At 49.4% G+C, this 16,083-nt stretch overlaps 8 protein-coding genes across 8 annotated transcripts; 5 read left to right on the forward strand and 3 right to left on the reverse strand.

The window, feature by feature from the left end:
- Positions 1 to 171: 171 nt before the first annotated feature.
- Positions 172 to 1,612, forward strand: N7503_008186 (peroxisomal membrane protein PEX16). Its single transcript, XM_057067733.1, has 4 exons — positions 172 to 362; positions 442 to 477; positions 539 to 1,376; positions 1,432 to 1,612. The coding sequence occupies exons 1-4, from the start codon at positions 209 to 211 to the stop codon at positions 1,553 to 1,555; spliced, it is 1,152 nt and encodes a 383-aa protein (XP_056918588.1). The 5' UTR covers positions 172 to 208; the 3' UTR covers positions 1,556 to 1,612.
- A 153-nt stretch (positions 1,613 to 1,765) lies between these two features.
- On the reverse strand, positions 1,766 to 2,770 carry N7503_008187 (ribonuclease H2 catalytic subunit RNH201; the record flags this gene model as incomplete). The annotated part of the gene is made up of 1 exon (XM_057067734.1): positions 1,766 to 2,770. The coding sequence occupies one exon, from the start codon at positions 2,768 to 2,770 to the stop codon at positions 1,766 to 1,768; it is 1,005 nt and encodes a 334-aa protein (XP_056918589.1).
- Positions 2,771 to 3,021: 251 nt separating this feature from the next.
- On the forward strand, positions 3,022 to 5,127 carry N7503_008188 (Cupin domain protein; the record flags this gene model as incomplete). The annotated part of the gene is made up of 5 exons (XM_057067735.1): positions 3,022 to 3,085; positions 3,146 to 3,309; positions 3,370 to 4,530; positions 4,584 to 4,832; positions 4,889 to 5,127. The coding sequence occupies exons 1-5, from the start codon at positions 3,027 to 3,029 to the stop codon at positions 5,125 to 5,127; spliced, it is 1,872 nt and encodes a 623-aa protein (XP_056918590.1). The 5' UTR covers positions 3,022 to 3,026.
- Positions 5,128 to 5,382: 255 nt separating this feature from the next.
- N7503_008189 (TBCB family protein) lies at positions 5,383 to 6,513 on the reverse strand (the record flags this gene model as incomplete). Its single annotated transcript, XM_057067736.1, has 3 exons — positions 5,383 to 5,723; positions 5,776 to 5,995; positions 6,238 to 6,513. The coding sequence occupies 3 exons, from the start codon at positions 6,511 to 6,513 to the stop codon at positions 5,383 to 5,385; spliced, it is 837 nt and encodes a 278-aa protein (XP_056918591.1).
- An 831-nt stretch (positions 6,514 to 7,344) lies between these two features.
- On the forward strand, positions 7,345 to 8,250 carry N7503_008190 (tRNA (carboxymethyluridine(34)-5-O)-methyltransferase; the record flags this gene model as incomplete). Its single annotated transcript, XM_057067737.1, has 3 exons — positions 7,345 to 7,431; positions 7,490 to 7,614; positions 7,770 to 8,250. The coding sequence occupies 3 exons, from the start codon at positions 7,345 to 7,347 to the stop codon at positions 8,248 to 8,250; spliced, it is 693 nt and encodes a 230-aa protein (XP_056918592.1).
- A 298-nt stretch (positions 8,251 to 8,548) lies between these two features.
- N7503_008191 (MYB DNA-binding domain protein) lies at positions 8,549 to 9,526 on the reverse strand (the record flags this gene model as incomplete). The annotated part of the gene is made up of 2 exons (XM_057067738.1): positions 8,549 to 8,966; positions 9,075 to 9,526. 2 exons carry the CDS (start codon positions 9,524 to 9,526, stop codon positions 8,549 to 8,551), a joined length of 870 nt encoding a protein of 289 aa, XP_056918593.1.
- Positions 9,527 to 13,079: 3,553 nt separating this feature from the next.
- On the forward strand, positions 13,080 to 14,893 carry N7503_008192 (ubiquitin carboxyl-terminal hydrolase; the record flags this gene model as incomplete). The annotated part of the gene is made up of 3 exons (XM_057067739.1): positions 13,080 to 13,094; positions 13,146 to 13,546; positions 13,600 to 14,893. The coding sequence occupies 3 exons, from the start codon at positions 13,080 to 13,082 to the stop codon at positions 14,891 to 14,893; spliced, it is 1,710 nt and encodes a 569-aa protein (XP_056918594.1).
- A 151-nt stretch (positions 14,894 to 15,044) lies between these two features.
- N7503_008193 (uncharacterized protein) lies at positions 15,045 to 15,815 on the forward strand (the record flags this gene model as incomplete). Its single annotated transcript, XM_057067740.1, has 1 exon — positions 15,045 to 15,815. The coding sequence occupies one exon, from the start codon at positions 15,045 to 15,047 to the stop codon at positions 15,813 to 15,815; it is 771 nt and encodes a 256-aa protein (XP_056918595.1).
- Between the last annotated feature and the right edge of the window lie 268 nt (positions 15,816 to 16,083).

Below are 16,083 nucleotides of genomic sequence, written 5' to 3' on the forward strand. Positions count from 1 at the left end.
TCGTCAATTCATTGCAAGCTAAAGTGTATACTTCTTTACTTCTTTATATGCCGTAACCCGTGCATAATGGTAAGTGGTCCGAACTATAAGTGTAATTGCCGCAACCAACCTGGACCTCGGCCCGTCTTTCTTGGCAGCCCGTGACCCCAACTTCTTACCCGCTCTCTCCCACGCGACAGCGCCTTGAGCGGCTGCACTGATTTGGATCATGGAGACCGTTCGGAACATCCAGAATCCCATTCCACCCACGATGCTACAACCATCTAAGTGGTTGTCGCTCTATGAGGACTTTGTGACCAAAAATGCCAGCTCGGTTGGCCAGGTTGAGTCCGCTCTGAGGTCGCTGACCTATATCATACCAGGTGGGTGAATGAACAACCCAGTGTTTTCCTAAAACACTGTTTGAATGCATCGCTAAGCAGGTAATATTATTATGCATAGGTCGATATCGTGAATCTGAGGTTGCTTCAGAGTGTGGTAAGTTCAAGTACCTGCGCTGCAGGAGCACAGGGGGAGACTGACTGACAGTGCTATGCAGTACATTCGGGTGTGCAGCTTTTATCATTATACCATGATTCTCTCGTTTCGCGGGTAGTCTCTCAACTACCGCCTACCGTCCCACGACCGACGCCGACTCCTCATGCTCGATACACGAAGTACTGGACCTCGCGATCCTCGCTCTATCGCCGTGTAGCACTCGCGCTTCAGATGCTTCAATATACAGAGCTTTTATGGGAAATGTCCGCCCGCCGGCGTGGCCAGAAGACTCGTTGGCGCATCGTTGTGTTCATTGAATTTGCTAAGGCAATCTGCCGGCTCCTCCTCCTTCGTTTGACCAATTCCCGGCCGCTAGTGAGCCCACCATTACCCGAGCGTGAAGTCGATCCAAGGACAACGGAAGAGGAGAATCAGGTCGACTGGAACGGCATGGATACGCCTACCAGTGACCGCTCTTCAGATTTAAGCTGGACGATGCCTCGTACAGGGCTATCCCTTCCATCCCTCCCAGACGTCAACGACGTGTCCAACTATCTCATCTCAAAGGTACTCACTGCAGATGACATCAAACCCGCTAAAACTTTACTGCACCGAGTTACCGGCCAAGGTCAGCTAGCGGAGGTCCTTTACATTTTGCGACCTGTTGTGTATGCCTTAGCGATGCAGCGGTGGAGCGGAGACAAGCGCAGCTGGCGCCCCTGGCTAATTGGATTTGGAATGGAATATGGCTGTCGTCAGCTTGCCAAGCGAGATTTCCGTGAGCGTGTCGCTGGCGGACTCCGGGGACTTACAGGTCTTGAGAGAGAGGAATTGAGAAAGCGAGGATGGTCGATGGGCTGGTGGATGATGCGGGGCGCATTTTATGAGAACATCACGAAGTAAGGATTTCAATCTCACAATATCCTTTTGATCACATAGACTAACCCTCAGCAGATCATGGCTACACAGTCTGACTAGCAAGATGAAGGGGAAGCCGCTGCTTGACTTGGTGGGTAGTGTGGTGGAAGACTATGAATATCTGTGGGACAACTACTATTTCTCGACTGCCACCTTATGATTGTTCTGCACAGATTTCCCTTCTTCCATGATACCCGGCTTATTTGGCTTCTGATTTTTTTTTGCTATGCTTGTGCATTGCCCTTGTGATGAGCGTCTTTCCTTGGTTTCTCAATTAAAGCATGCCTCACAGGGTTTGGGCGGGGGGGGGGGGGGTATCATCGATTACTACAATAGCCTCATTATGCCTAATTCCCGTTTGTTCCATACATCATATAATTTCTGCTTGTCTGCTCCCATACCAATCTCGTAGTCCATCTTGGCCGGAGGGTTTTGCGGGTCCAGATGTCAACAGAAACTCGAGCCGGCCATTTCCTTCCTCGTCTTCTTCAGGCCAGTCTACTAGGGCTCCACCTTTCACATCCAACATCTCCTTAGCTGTACCCCAACTGAACCGACACTCGTTGCCCCAACCGAAAACCGGGTCCATGTTCCTTCGGAGCCAACCGACACACTTCGAATCGGAGGGATAACCACTGCCCCACCCCTCTGGAGCATTCGATACATCCTCGCCAGACTGCTGAGCACGTAGAACGGCTTGGTATAGCACCTCAAGCGCAACATCACGCGTCACTTTTGCAGCCACACTTGCCGCACTTACACATGGGTACAACGAGTCCGCCTTCTTGGCCACAGTGATCTTCAAAGACGGAAAGATCCGTTCTAGCTTTTGTTGGTATGTCGCTGGGTTTCCAATAGTATCAATGTACACCTCTTGCACATTGACCGAACGATCCTGTACCACCCCTCGAATGATCTCAATTGTGGCATCCATAGCTTGCGCATTCAGGTTGTAGACGGCGGAGCCTGGCTTCAGCATGCCCGAGGAAATGTCGCGCGCTGACAGAACCTTAATCGCATACCCACATGACTCGAATAATTTGTTGCCCGGAGTGTTGAGTAGTCGCATTAGGTTGGCGCGCACGCCTGGGGTGAGGACTTTACTGTCGTCGAAGCTGTAGTCTTGTGCCAGAAGGGAGTGATGCAAATCGATAGGCAAGTAGAAAGCACCGTAGACCATTGGGCCAAGGACGGGGCCCCGTCCAGCCTCGTCGACACCAAGTACGCATGGCGTGTTTTCCGTGGATGAAGCGTGGGTCGTGATAGCTGCCGGACAGGGCGTATAATAGGCGTAGGATTCACCAGAGAGGAGACGAGTCGAGTCCACACTAGGAGGAATGAAAGACAGATCTTCCTTGAAATTGATCTCCTTCATAGTGGTCCAGATGTGTGGTAAGTGGAATGAATTAAGTGATATAAAATGGTGATCAAATATGCACCAAACGCGTCGACCGCTCGGGTTTAGCGGCACGCGTTGCTTTCTCCCCAAATTCCGGCGCATTCCTCCTTCCCCTCCGCGATAATCTTGCTCTTCTACCACCCATTTACCAAGGGGTGAAACCCCAAAATTGGATCGCAAAACACCCTTGATAATTATCTAATCTGTTCATTTCCCCCAAATTCTGCAAAAAATGGCTCGTGGGGCCAAGGCCCGCGAGTATGACTACTCCGCAGTGGGAACTCAAGGAAGGTTTGTCGCGCAGGATCTCTTGTGGTGGACTTTCGCGGCTAACCTACGCAATTCATTCAGACGGACCGGTATTACCTTGAAAGAAGGCAAGCGCGATGAGCATGGCATGGAAGAAGTGGATGGGCTTTTTTCGTCTCCTGAGAAATCGCCCGCAAAGGTGAATGGCTTTGATGAGAGGGAATCCGAAGACTCGATGGGTTCTGATGGGATGTCCATGGATGAAGGTGCGACACCCTTCACATTTGGATATATTGATATGGAAATCTGACGAGAGTGCATGATAGGCAACGCGCCTGGTCCCATGGACTTCCTCAATGCCGCTAACGCTTCGCGTCCTGCCTTATTGCCCCCGACCGGTCGTTCGCCTGCAAAGGGCGTTTCTTCCTCTATCCGCAGATCGCCTCTTTTGCGCTCGACGCCAGATCAAGAAGAGGACTCATTATCGCCTAGCCCCTCACATGGTAAAGGCTTGACAAAGACCCACGGTTCGCGGCAGGAACCCTCTCCATTGACTACTCGATCAGTGAACGCGGGTGTCTCCAAGCAGAGAAATAATGCCCAGAAGGCCACAAAGGCGCAATTAGCAGCGCCTGAGTCCCCTATCGTGCATGATTTTTCGGATGGCGAGGTTGATGAAAATGCCAACTCATTTCTCCCCGAGGATAATGACTTCGGAGACAGCTTCGATGCTGGAGATGAGACTGTGATTCGCGATGACGACGTTCCCGAGAATCCAGCGCAAGACCAGAGTGAGGCCGATAACGACTCGCCTCAACCAGCAGAAGCTTTGCGCTCGGTGCCGAAGACATCTACAACGACCTCAAAACAAATAAAGAAAGCTCCCACAGTCAAGGCTTCCAAGCCGGAGAAGAGTGAAACTAAAAGTGGACGGCGAGGCCGACCTCCGAAAAAATCACGTCCCCTTGACGAGGAATCAGCCGATGCCAGGCCACCCAAGAGGCAAAAGATACCAAGCAGTCAGCCCCAAGCGAACCGTGAACCCCTGGACCCCGAACTGAACAAAGTCGTTGAGAATTATACCCGTTCAGGTCCTTTGAAGGGCCGCAGCTTGTACATTCTCAAAAGAGAGAACCCCGCAGACGAAAGCTCCACACATACTCGCTCAGGGCGCGCATCCATCCGACCTTTGGCGTACTGGCGCAACGAAAGATGCGTCTACGGGGATGGGGAGGCTGAAGATGGCCAACGCTTCCCGTTGTCAACCATCAAGGAAATTGTTCGCGCTGAAGAACTTGAGCCGGAGCGAACGAAAAAAGGCAAACGAACCGGTCGAAAGTCGAAATCCAAGAAGCAAGCAGAGGAGCCTTCCGATGACGATGACGAACATCTAGATGTCTGGGAGAAGGAAAGTGGTGTTCTTCATGGTTTTATCCCTAGGTGGGATCCTAAGTCTCAAACCAGCACTAAGGAGGAGGATGTCATCGGCAAGTGCTGCTTATTTAACCGGGGAGTGGATTTTGCTAACCTAGTTTTGCAGATATTGCGTATGCTCCTTCTGGTATTGAGACAAGAGAGGTCAAAGATTCCACATTCCGATTTGCAAAGCTGCTTAGCTCTTCTTTCATCGGATCCGGGGTCGTAGAACTCCCACCGGAAGGTGTGAAGAGACCCAAGAACTCAAAGAAAATGCACATGGTTTTTTATGTCTGTCATGGACGAGTGCAAGTCGATATCTCTGGAGTGCAGTTTAGCGCTGGCAAAGGATGCGTGTTTCAAGTTCCACGCGGTGAGTCCAAGTTTCCATCGCAGTGCATGCTCCCAACTGATGTCGGTCTATGATAGGCAACTACTATAGCTTCCAGAACGCCCATAGCAAAGAAGCTCGGCTTTTCTTCACCCAAGGCTGTGTCCCGGGTGAGGACGAAATAGCCTTATCTAAATCCAGAAATGCTGTTCAGGAAAGTGAATTTGAGGCTGAGGCTGAAGGGGAGGGTGAAGGTGAAGCAGAAACCGAACATGATCCTACACCGGTAACTAAAAAGGCCCGCGGTCGTCCCAAGGGCAAGCAGAAGGCGAAGTAAATGTGAACTTGGCCATTTGTATCTGTTTGTAGCCTTTTTGATTCAGTTCCATGTCACGGCGGTGTTGACAATGTGCCACGATACCACATGCCTCAAGCGTTCTTATCTGCCCTATGCCTTTCTTTTTTTTTCTTTTCTTTTTTCTTGAATCGGAAGGCTCTATCAGCTTAATCTATTTGGCGCTAATTCAGGATGGAGGGTCGGAAGTAGAACTTTATATCAAAATACACATATCTCCCAAACAGTCTTGAAGCCTCAGATTTCCTCCATCAGGTCATCCAAGTCGTCATCCAGGTCCAACGGAGGGAAATCGCCAACCTCGAGCTTGTCCGGCTTCACGAATGCACCTCGTTTCTCCAAGCATTCGAAATAGCGTTGCCCATTTACGCTGCCATCATTCTTCCCCGTTGGTTCATCCAACTCAACACCTACCCAGATGGGCTGCAGCTCCACGGGGAGTTCCCCTTCCTTTTCGAGTTCGCGGCCAGGTCCAGACACCGGGATCGACGGCACAGGTCCAACAAACCGAATGATTCCTCGTCTGATATGGGGTGGCGACGATGGCAAAATGATCACTCGTTTAGACACCGTAATACCTGTAATCAAATGGTGAGATCAGATATCAAACCCCTTTGCAGAGACACGTACCTCGAGAGGCTATCTCAGCCTGGTCCTTTGCTACTTGTTGCCGGAGGTACTCCTCGGGTGAAAGCGCATTGGGATCAAAGCGGCCCAACTTTTGGTTCTTCTTCCACGCCAAAACAGAGTTTGAAAGAGACTCATAGGTCTCCGTGGGCAATTCGTATTTCTCCACGGATGAAAGGTCGGTGAAGTTGGGCCTCATCGCCTGTGGGCGGGAATCATGGACCTATGGACATAATTTAGCATGGTTCAAGAACATCTTTTTTTGTCTCGCTCGCTCGGGTCAAAGAAATGCATAATGAGCATCAACAACTGCCGCTTTGACATGAGCGCGCCAAGTCTACACTAGAGACAGGTAGACAAAGTACGCTCCAGAACATAAACAAAATTGGCAACAACCCTCCGAGGTTCAACAGAGGGATTTTCAAAAGACTCATGAAGACAGTCATCAAAGGTAGCAAGACCTACCACAATCTCTGATCCTTTGGCCAGCCCCCAATCCCCGATAGCTCGATCCTCTTCATCTGCCCACTGATCAGACCGACCAGGTACCTTAACAAGCAGACGCTGGCACCCCGGTGGGACACCGGTCATAGTCTCCAGCTTCCCCTTGAGCTGCATCACAGTCCATGTCGGGGTGATGCGACGCTCGGTGACGAAGCGAGGCTCTGCATCAGCAGTTCGCGAAAATGCTGCATTGGTAATAATGACGGATATATCCGCCGGAGTAGGCTGGAATGCCATCTTGACTATGAATGACCCTTCAAGGGGTGTTTCTGCCTCTTCCTTGACTTGAGTTCTGTGGGGAGATGTTAGAGCTGGTTCTTGTAGTCTCGGCAACAAAAACTGGAGGACCACAAATAACAAAGTTATAAGAAAAGGCAAGATCGGTCCTGGCGATACACAAGAAGAACAAGCCAGGGTCGCGAATGGCTTTCAAGCAACCCCTCCGAGGTTTTTTTTTGATATTGGCATATCCATTACGAACCCCTCTTCAAAGTGGGGCTTCAGGACCATATGCATCCGAAACAGACCCCAAAATATACCCAAGCCCTTTGGAAGGAAGTCTAGCATAGCAAATAAGCAGTGTACTTACAATTTTGACCCGAAGCGAGTGATGCTCGTGAACACAATGCACGATCCATGGATGAGTGCAGGTAGTGCTTAGTCATCCACACGATCTTTCAAATGTTCTATACACAGTATCATGGTGAAACGCAGTTATATTCTACGACTATGCAAAAGACTGGATGGATTGGAAATCGAGCAGAACCCCGATTCAGAGAGATGTAGATCAAGAATGGTTTCAATTGAAATTTGGTTGTAAACGGGGGCACAGATCTGGTCCTACACGATTTGAGACTTAATATAGAAATGATCAGACCTCGTTACCATCAATCATTAAGGTGGATGCAGTTTAGTACGTTGTACATGACCGAATACAAAAACAAAAACAAGATAAAAACAAAACAAAAAAAACCATTTGTCATGGAAGCTGGATTCCAGTCCGAACCACGTGATCTCACTCGCTTGACTGGAATCGAACCCCGAAGAGGAACTTAACAACCCGCAACCATGTCTCACGCTGAGGAGTACGAGCAACAGAACGTGCACGAGGTCTATCAACAGATTGCCCAGCACTTCTCTGCTACACGTTATAAGGTATAGTTTGGTCCATAGTCCTGGGAATGAAAACCGAACTTGCTACTTACCTACGTAGCCTTGGCCTATTGTGGAGCAATACCTACAAAATCTCACACCTGGATCCATTGGCCTTGATGTGGGCTGTGGAAATGGCAAAAATTTAATGGTCAATCGCAATGTTTTCATCATTGCATCGGATCGGTAAGTCTATCAAAGCTACGGGGTAAAGTCATATGTTGGGTTCTTTTTTTTAAATATGTATTTTTGGGGGGGGGGTTTTATTTGTATCATAAGCTTCGGCATTGCTTTCTCGTCTCTCCTGGCCTTCAACCTGGTTCACTCATGCATTGAAACAGATCGGAAAATTTGGCTCGGATTGCTCTTCAGCATCAACCACATTCAGCCGTGGTGGCCGATATTCTCCACCTCCCGCACCGAGATGGGTACTTTGACTTTGCAATGTGCATTGCTGTCGTGCACCATCTGTCTACCCCGGAGCGGAGAGTGCAGGCCATTGCCGAGATTCTGAGAACCGTGAAACGCGGTTCGGATACGCAACCAGGCGGTACCGTCCTGGTTTATGCCTGGGCTCTGGAGCAGAAGAATAGTCGTCGTGGCTGGGATAAAGGAGACCAACAAGATATCATGGTTCCTTGGGTTCGGAAGAACCCAACAGCACCGGAAGAATCCGAAACATTCAACCGTTATTACCATCTGTTTGAAGAAGGCGAATTGGAGCGCGATATCGAGAATGCTGGCGGTCATGTGGTGACGTCGGGATATGAGAAGGACAATTGGTGGGCCATTGCCACACCCAAGGTCATGGTCAGCCCATGATGCGTGGTTTCATGCCGAGATCCAGCCTCGATAATCCACCGGAAACCTAGAGTTCCTCACAAACGCACGGGACGGGGGAGATCGGGACAAAATCGGAATGTCCTCCAATAAAGCATAAAAGAATCTCCAAAAAGAAAAGAAAAGACAGCAAAGAAAAACGCGCAAGTCGCAAGGGGTGGCGAAACAAAAAATCTCTATTCAAATCACGACCTCCCACAAATCACGGTATACCTCCAGCCGGCGCTATGCAAGTCGTATCAGAAACAAAGGAAAGCCGTACGTGGATCATCATCACATCTTAGGGCAACGTTCGTGGGGGCATGCCCATATGCGGGCCCATCATTCCGGGGGGGATGCCCATGTCGGGGCGGCCCACTCCATAGTACTCTCGTGGGTGTTGAGGAGCTGGTGGTGCTGGTGCGTATGCAGGAACCCCCGCTGTCAGTTCTTCGAGAGATGGTAGTTGAGGGGCCAGGCCGGGTGGGTGACCTGGAATAGCGCGGGAGATTGAACTCTTCCGGGGTCGAGCCAAAGAGGTGCTGGCTCGACGAGTCCTAGTGGCTGGTGGATCGATCGCATGGCTTGATAAGGAAAAGGGCACCACGCCTGCGCGGCGGGCCATCTCCTGCTCCCCCAGTTGCCAGTGCATCGCCTCTGCGGCACGCCATGGGATGGCCATTTCCTCGGCCACCTTGGACCACATCTCTGCCTTGAATCTATGCGAGTCACTTCAACGTTAGCAAGTTTGATCCCCTTCGTATGTTCTGATTGCTCTCTGTTCTCCCGTGGTTGTGTATTTTGCGGGGGAGATGGTTTAAGCCTACCGTTCATATAAACGAGCCAGTTTGTTCTTCTTGTCTTCGTCCCACTCGCTGCGACGCTCCAGGTAATTTTGATAGTGAAGACGGCAGCTGATCGCACTGCGACCTGGCAACCGTTTGCTGATATCCTCCCATTTCATGCCACTGCCTCGCAGCTCAATGATCAAAGCATCCTCCTCGGGCGACCATTTGGATTGCTTCTTCGCCGGAGACTCCGCCGTATGGGCGGGTTGCAGACGCTTGGGAGCCCCAGTTGGACCCGTCTTGGTCAACGGCGGTGGCACCGCCATCGGGGGACCGGTCAAGAAGGATGTGCCGGGGAGAGGACCTGACATCCTCGGCGGATAGAGAGGGGCCGGGTTGCCCGAGGTTTCTTCCTCATCTTGGGGCTTGAGTAGCAGTGAGATATCCACTTTGGCGGGCGGCAAGATAGGCCGGTTTTGTAACGCAATCATATGCGCGATGGGGGTGGCGTCTTGGGGGGGTTCTTGTTCTCAAAAAGTCGAAAAAGTGGTGTGTTTTTTCTTTTTTTTGCTTTTAAAAATTATAAAAACGAAAGCCAAAACCACCACAAACCACCAAATAAAAGACCTTCTTTTTCCTTTTTCCCAAGGATCAAGAGTGACCAGGCGAGATGGGAAATCTGTTTTGAGGACCGGAAGAGAGGCGGAAGACTCGTGATCTCTCTTCCAATGACAAGCCAACAGGGAAGAATTCCTTTGCGGGATGATCAGTTCAGGGACCGAGAACCTGGCTCAAATGCTCCGTGATTTCTTCACGAAAGCCAAACACAGTGGTCTTGTGCAACGAATGGTGAGGTCAGAGGAGAGGGATCTCTGGCAGAAATGGCGGGACAAAGTACCGTGGATAGGGCTCTCCAGGAACCGAAGAAAGTGGTATAAGGGGAAGGGGAACAAAAGGCAAAGAACGAGATCTAACTCGAGGCGAAGAAAAGCAAGAACCAGGATTCGAGAAGAGGTGAAGGTCTAGAAGTGTAGGAGAGAGAGAGTCCAGAACGTGAAGATGAAACGGGGAAGTATACGTATAGTATTGTAAGGGTAAGAAAAGAGGGAATATCTCCACTGGTTTAAATTAATAGCGGTCAAACCTCTATTGCAATCTTGTCTATAGGGTTTGGAGGGGATTTAATTCTAATTCTAATTCTAATTTGCATTTGCATACTGAGGATCAGAGCTCGCATTCTGATTCCCAGGCGTCTGATTTCCATTTTCCCTCTGGGTTCACGCAGGATAAAGGGGAACAGAAAAAGGAGAGAAGAGGGGGAGACCCGCACTCATCCTTGAGTGAAATGAGGGTGAGAATGCGTAACGGGACACTTTAAAGGCACTGACCAAGTGGCCCAGACACTAATTTCGCCCTAATGCCATGCCGTTGTGACTAAAACATGTCTGGACCCAGATCGGACTCAACGGCTTTCTGCTCCACTAGCCATCACGAGGGGTATTAGACGGGATCTGGGGTGTTCTCGTCCCACTGTGGTTTTTGCAGCCTCAGTGCAACCACTCGGGGATTTTTCTCATTTCTTAGGGCTTCCAGGGGGCGTTTTTGCCGCATCATGACTGGGTTGACCTCTATCTTGCCCCCCCCCCCTCTTTTCCCTGCTATGGTTTGTTGGTGATACTTGAGCTAAAGCTATAGCTAGTGTTTTTTTTTTGTTTTTTTTATTTGGAGGGTTTTATTTTATTTATTTTATTTTTGTTTTTGTTTTTTTCCTTTTTTTTTTTTTTTTTTCGTTTTCCTCCTCTGGGATCCACTTCATTCCGAGTTCCTGGTTTCCCTCTTTTCATTAATTCGTTATTATTTTCCTTTTCCAGTCTACATCTCCCATGGAACTGACATCGAGAAGTTGAATCCTTGGATGCTCAAGAACTCCAACCCCGGTCCCGATCTGTCAAACCAGTGGGAAAAATTCGGTTCTTCCAGAACTTCCAATGCCCAAGCGGGTTCTGTTGTGTACTGCCCAGACGTCGTGCAGGCCCTCGTTCGCAGAGAACGAGCGTTTCTGTCCCGTTGATCATGGGCCTAGAATCCAAACACTTGAAGTGTAATCAAGAGAATTAAAGTAGTTTGGGGCCCGATCGCATGAAGGACCGGATCGGCGACATTCTCCGTTCCTCTACACGGCCTACCTTGATGATGACTTGGGAAAATTTGGGGTTCCGGCAAGCGAGAAGCCAAGGTCTCAAAGGTCTGCTTTAATTTCCTTCCAGGGAGAGGGCTGGAAGACCTTGAACGACGGGGCCATTTAGGGGTGACCAGATTAAGGGACCGGTGGGGACCACGTCCTGAAATGAAAACCAAATGAAAACCGAAATGAAAACCAAAACCCCAAATTAAAACGGGAACGGGCAAGCTGCAGCAAATTGTTGGTTTATTCTCCGTGATTGGACCGAGGATATGCAGCTGGCACGGAGCCCCAAGTGGCAAAGCCACATGCAGCCTAACGACCCAAACAATCACTTTTGCAAAGTGGCGGTGGAGTGTGCCAATGCAGGTTCTTGAACATGAGTTCCTTTTCATAGCTAAAGCTGGATCCGGTTGCCTGAAACACGCATGCGAGGATCGGCATGCAACCTGTCAACTGTCGCTCGTGACGTTGAATGGTCCACTTCCGGTGGCTACAACGTGCGAGTCCAGAGCTCCCATGGCATGATTCAGGTGATTTTGACGGGAAGAGAATAAAACCGGGGCAACGGTCTCAAGGTGGGTTCTTGGGACCCGAAGCGACGATGATCCATGCCGATCCCCGAATGTATGGATGACGGAGTTTATAGGAGAGGGGAAAGCTTGAAGTGGAGAAACGTTCGATCATCGCAACTATGACTTAAGTGGAAGTGACCGAAGAGCTGGTGGCGGGTTTCTCATGATCGCCTGAAATGTCCGACTCATCCACTTCTGACCCGGGTCTTGTCACCGTGCAAATTTCCCCTGTTTCGAAGTGATTTCATTTCCGTAATTATGGACTCCCCAACAACATACTCTCGGAAGGGCCGACGAGAACGACGGGGGCGGGTTCCACTTAGATCATGAGCTGAATGGCGCCCAACCGTTTGGGTGTGGGATCTTCGGTAGAAACGTGAAGGGCAAAATGAAAACAAAAATAGAAATCAAAACAAGAATCAACAGCAAAAACCAGGATGATCAGAGAGGGAAAGCAAACGACCCTTGTCAAGTTGGATAGATCGATTGCTGAGAACGGGAAGAAACAAGGCTGTCGAGAGATCGCCTTGCTCGGCCTTGGGACTCGGCCGGATCTCGAAATTGGAGCCAATCAGCAGCCGCGGCAAACGCTTTTCGTCAGGTTGCGGCCCACACCTGAAACACGCTTAGTCTTGTGGGGATGCTGGTGGGGTCAAAAGGTGCCAAAGAGGTTGTACGGAGCAGGAACCAGTTCATTACCTAAGCAGTTACGTGTAATGGGATGGATAACCCAAGAAAGAATGACCGTTGTCGATCATGATAGGAGACTTCATGGTCTAGACTTGGGATTCTGGACCATTGCGGAGTCTCGTTCTTCCACGGTTCGGTAGACCCCACCGAAGAGTAATTAAACTGATTAGGGGGTTCCATGGCTGAAGTCAGGAACTGGCGGTTCTTTCTCATGCCTATGGCAGCATTTCCTGGGTGAAATGGAATTATAGAATGAGACACAAGCCACATCTCTTTGTCCTAGTATTCGATTCCAAGAGATTATTCTTTGACTATGCTAAGACTATTCTTGAAGATCTAAGAGATCTAAGAGATCTAAGAGACTTGGTTGGGAATGACCTTTCTATATATGGGTACTTCATAGTCCTCTTTCACTCCTTTCAACATGAAAATAGATATTGAACTCGAACCTTTTCTTTCATGATCAATGACTGGTTCAAAATATAAATTCGAGATGACGGAAACGTGCAAGTCGGGTTATCAACTACATTGCTTCCTGCGATTATACAATTATACAGAATTTATACTCTATTTTACTACTTTCTACTCAACTCCACAATGGCTATAGCACGGGTAAGTCAGTTGTATCAATCCATAGAGATCAAAGAGAACTAACCTGGGTAGTTTGCGGGCAATCCAGGTTGGCCCGCGGGGCTCGCAGCCGCGACTCATATCGGCTTTGTCAATAAGGGCACAGCCTGTTACCAGATTGTGACATTCCAGATGCTTCTACACTTGCCAGCATTTCTGAACTGGTTGGATTATTATCATGACCAACATGTTGAAGGCAAGAAGGAATGTAAGACAGGAGCGATGGGTCTGTCATGCAAATTATGTCACATTCACATTCTATATCACAGCTACTGGGATGGTGAGGGTAATCATCAAACTTCTTTCGATAACCTCGCCGATACTATCCTTTTGGATTGGAACCAAAAGTACGGTGAACATAAAGGACAGCAAGACGCGGCAGAGTTTTGGACTGAGGTTTATGAACAGTTCTTGGGGGACATGGTGGACATCCTGTGAGTAGTCTGGTTTACACAGATACAATCAACCATGACTAATCGATACATAGTCAAGTCGATCTAGCGTCTCTCTTCCGACTCTTCACGGTCACCAACAGAGTCTGTGTTGGAGAGAATGCCTGTAAAGCCAAATGGCTCCAATCTGAGCATGATATGCTGCGCGTTCAGTTCCCCGCAGAAGCAGGGGACACAACACAGCTCGCCTTACATAAAGTCATCCAACAGTGGTTCAGGGAGAGAGATGTGGGATTAAGGTGCAACGAATGCAAGAATAATCGATTTGACAAGGATTACTTTCAACAAACTCCGGAGTGTCTAATAGTGCATCTCAATCGAATTAAACTTGATAGCGAGGGGGATTCCTCTAAGATAAAATCTCGAATCCTGATGTCAGAGGTTTTACAACTGGATGGCGCATGCTTTGATCCAAACTTCGTTGCCCCCGAAGAAAAGGTCTATTATGAGCTGACCTCCGTGATCATGCACACTGGTTCGAGTCCTAATCTGGGTCATTATTATATCTTTGCCAAGGGGCCCGGTGGAAAGTGGGTTAAAATTGACGATGAGAATGTCCAGCGCTTCAATACGTTTGGGGAATGGGCGACTAGATCCAAGGCTACAGTTGACGCCTACATGTTTGCTTATCGTCGGGTCACGGAGGACGAATATCAGCAAATCAAGCTGAAAGAGAAAAAGAAGAAGGGGTCCAAAGCTACAAAGACGCGTAAAGTCCAAGACCAGGGCGTCCAAACCGATGAAGAAGTCCCACCAGAGCCAATCGAAAAGGGAGAAGAGCCAATGAATCTGTTCGGGCATCCTAGCACCTTCAGACTGAAATTCACCCCCGCTGGTGGACTCCCCGTAGTCGTGAATGGCGAGATCGAGACCGGTGATCCAATGGACCTGGTCGACTTTCCAGATACTAAAGGTCTGTTGGAATTGACTTGGGTTGACGAGAAGAACAATATTCTCAGAGATCTCAACATTCAAGGAGAGCTGAGGAATGTCATTGGCCGGAAAACCGGAAAGACAACACAGGAAGGGAGAAAATCACGGTTTAAAGAGCACTTTTCTGGATCTGGCAGTGGTTCAAATAAATCCAAGAAGTCAGCCTCTTCTGAGAAACCCACCCCTGGTGCGAAACCCACGGGCATTGTGAAGAAACGAGGTGCTAAAAAGAGTGCGTTGGAGCATTTCTCAGGTCTCAAACGGGCACTAGGAGGCGGAGATAACGGAAAGAAGGAGGAGAAAAGGATTGAGAAGGAAGAAAAGAAGAAGCAAAAGGAGAAGAAGAAACAGGAGAAAGAAGAGAAAGAGAAGAAGGAGGGGAAGAAGAAGAAGTGATCTTGATAGTTGGCGTGTCGTTCTTGTTTTTGTTTAGTCTGATAGATTTCTTAGTCACAATATATTTTGAGTATCTTATCTAAACCCAGCGAGAATCTACCAATGCCACACCCACATGGAGTCTTTCAACTTGCATTCTGCACCCACTGCGATGTTTGTGGATGATCTGATCCAACAACTGTCCGAGTTCAAGTCTCTTGGCACTTATATCAATGAGCTTGACACGCCGAGGACGCAATTGGGGCCCCAGGAGAGGGAACAGCAGAACCCACTCTCGGGACTTTCGGCATCACAGCTGACAAGAGTAAAACCACTGATGTTGACATTACATTGCCTATTCCCTAATGACCTGCTCCCGGCCCTTGACATCCTGGACCGCAGGCTCGTGCAGCGCTTGGTGCGCGAGGACAGAGCCATAACCACACCCGAGCACGGCCACAGATTCGCAACGGAGCAGCAAAACACCGGGCAAGCAGAAACAACATACATGAAAAACTATGACTCTCAGCGTGAAGATATATTTCTCGTTATCTCTGCCTCTACTGCTGCTCCACAGGGTACTCCATCGTCTACATTCCCCACGCAGGAACAGCTGAAAGGCTACGAGGTGCGCTTGCATGCGTGGGCTTGTACCTGTCCGACGTTCACCCTCTCGGCCTTTCGAAACATTCATTCCAGGACGTATGTCTCTGCAGACCCCCTCTCTGGCTCAGTGCTGCTGCCAGACCCGAGACCCGGCTGCTATCCATTTGGTGGGACACTCTCCCGTGTCACAGACAGGGGTTCACCCCCAGTTTGCAAGCATATTTTAGCTTGTATTCTGTTTGCTCGATGTCCTGGGCTGTTTGGGGGTAGTGGAGATGGCAGGGGCCCGGTTTCCATAGAAGAATTGGCCGGCTGGTGTGCTGGTTGGGGTGGATGAGTGGCCACATCCCTTGATGCTTCGGTTTTGCATGCGATGGGCTGTCTGTCACTTTACAGGCGCAGAATCTCGGACAAGGCAGTACTGTCCGCGCTGGAACCATTTGTTCTGCCGATATGGCGACCCTGAGTCGCTAGGTCCTGAGGGATTTCGCCTTTTCTCCGATGGCAGGTCCATGTTAAAAAAGCACAACATCAGCTTTTTTGATCGGATGAAGTCGTGCTGAGTAGCCCCCAACAAGGAAGAGAAAGCGAACCACCCTCATTAA

This window comes from Penicillium pulvis (genome assembly GCF_028828015.1).
Source record: "Penicillium pulvis strain IBT 33274 chromosome Unknown contig_7_segment1_segment0, whole genome shotgun sequence".
Classification (NCBI taxonomy): domain Eukaryota; kingdom Fungi; phylum Ascomycota; class Eurotiomycetes; order Eurotiales; family Aspergillaceae; genus Penicillium; species Penicillium pulvis.

Excerpts from the sequence above, each read along its gene's own strand:
- N7503_008186 (XM_057067733.1), top strand. The coding sequence starts at position 209 with ATGGAGACCGTTCGGAACATCCAGAATCCCATTCCACCCACGATGCTA. Across the intron at positions 478-538 it reads TGAGGTTGCTTCAGAGTGTG|TACATTCGGGTGTGCAGCTT; the intron begins GTAAGTTCAAGT and ends AGTGCTATGCAG. Across the intron at positions 1,377-1,431 it reads TTTTATGAGAACATCACGAA|ATCATGGCTACACAGTCTGA; the intron begins GTAAGGATTTCA and ends AACCCTCAGCAG.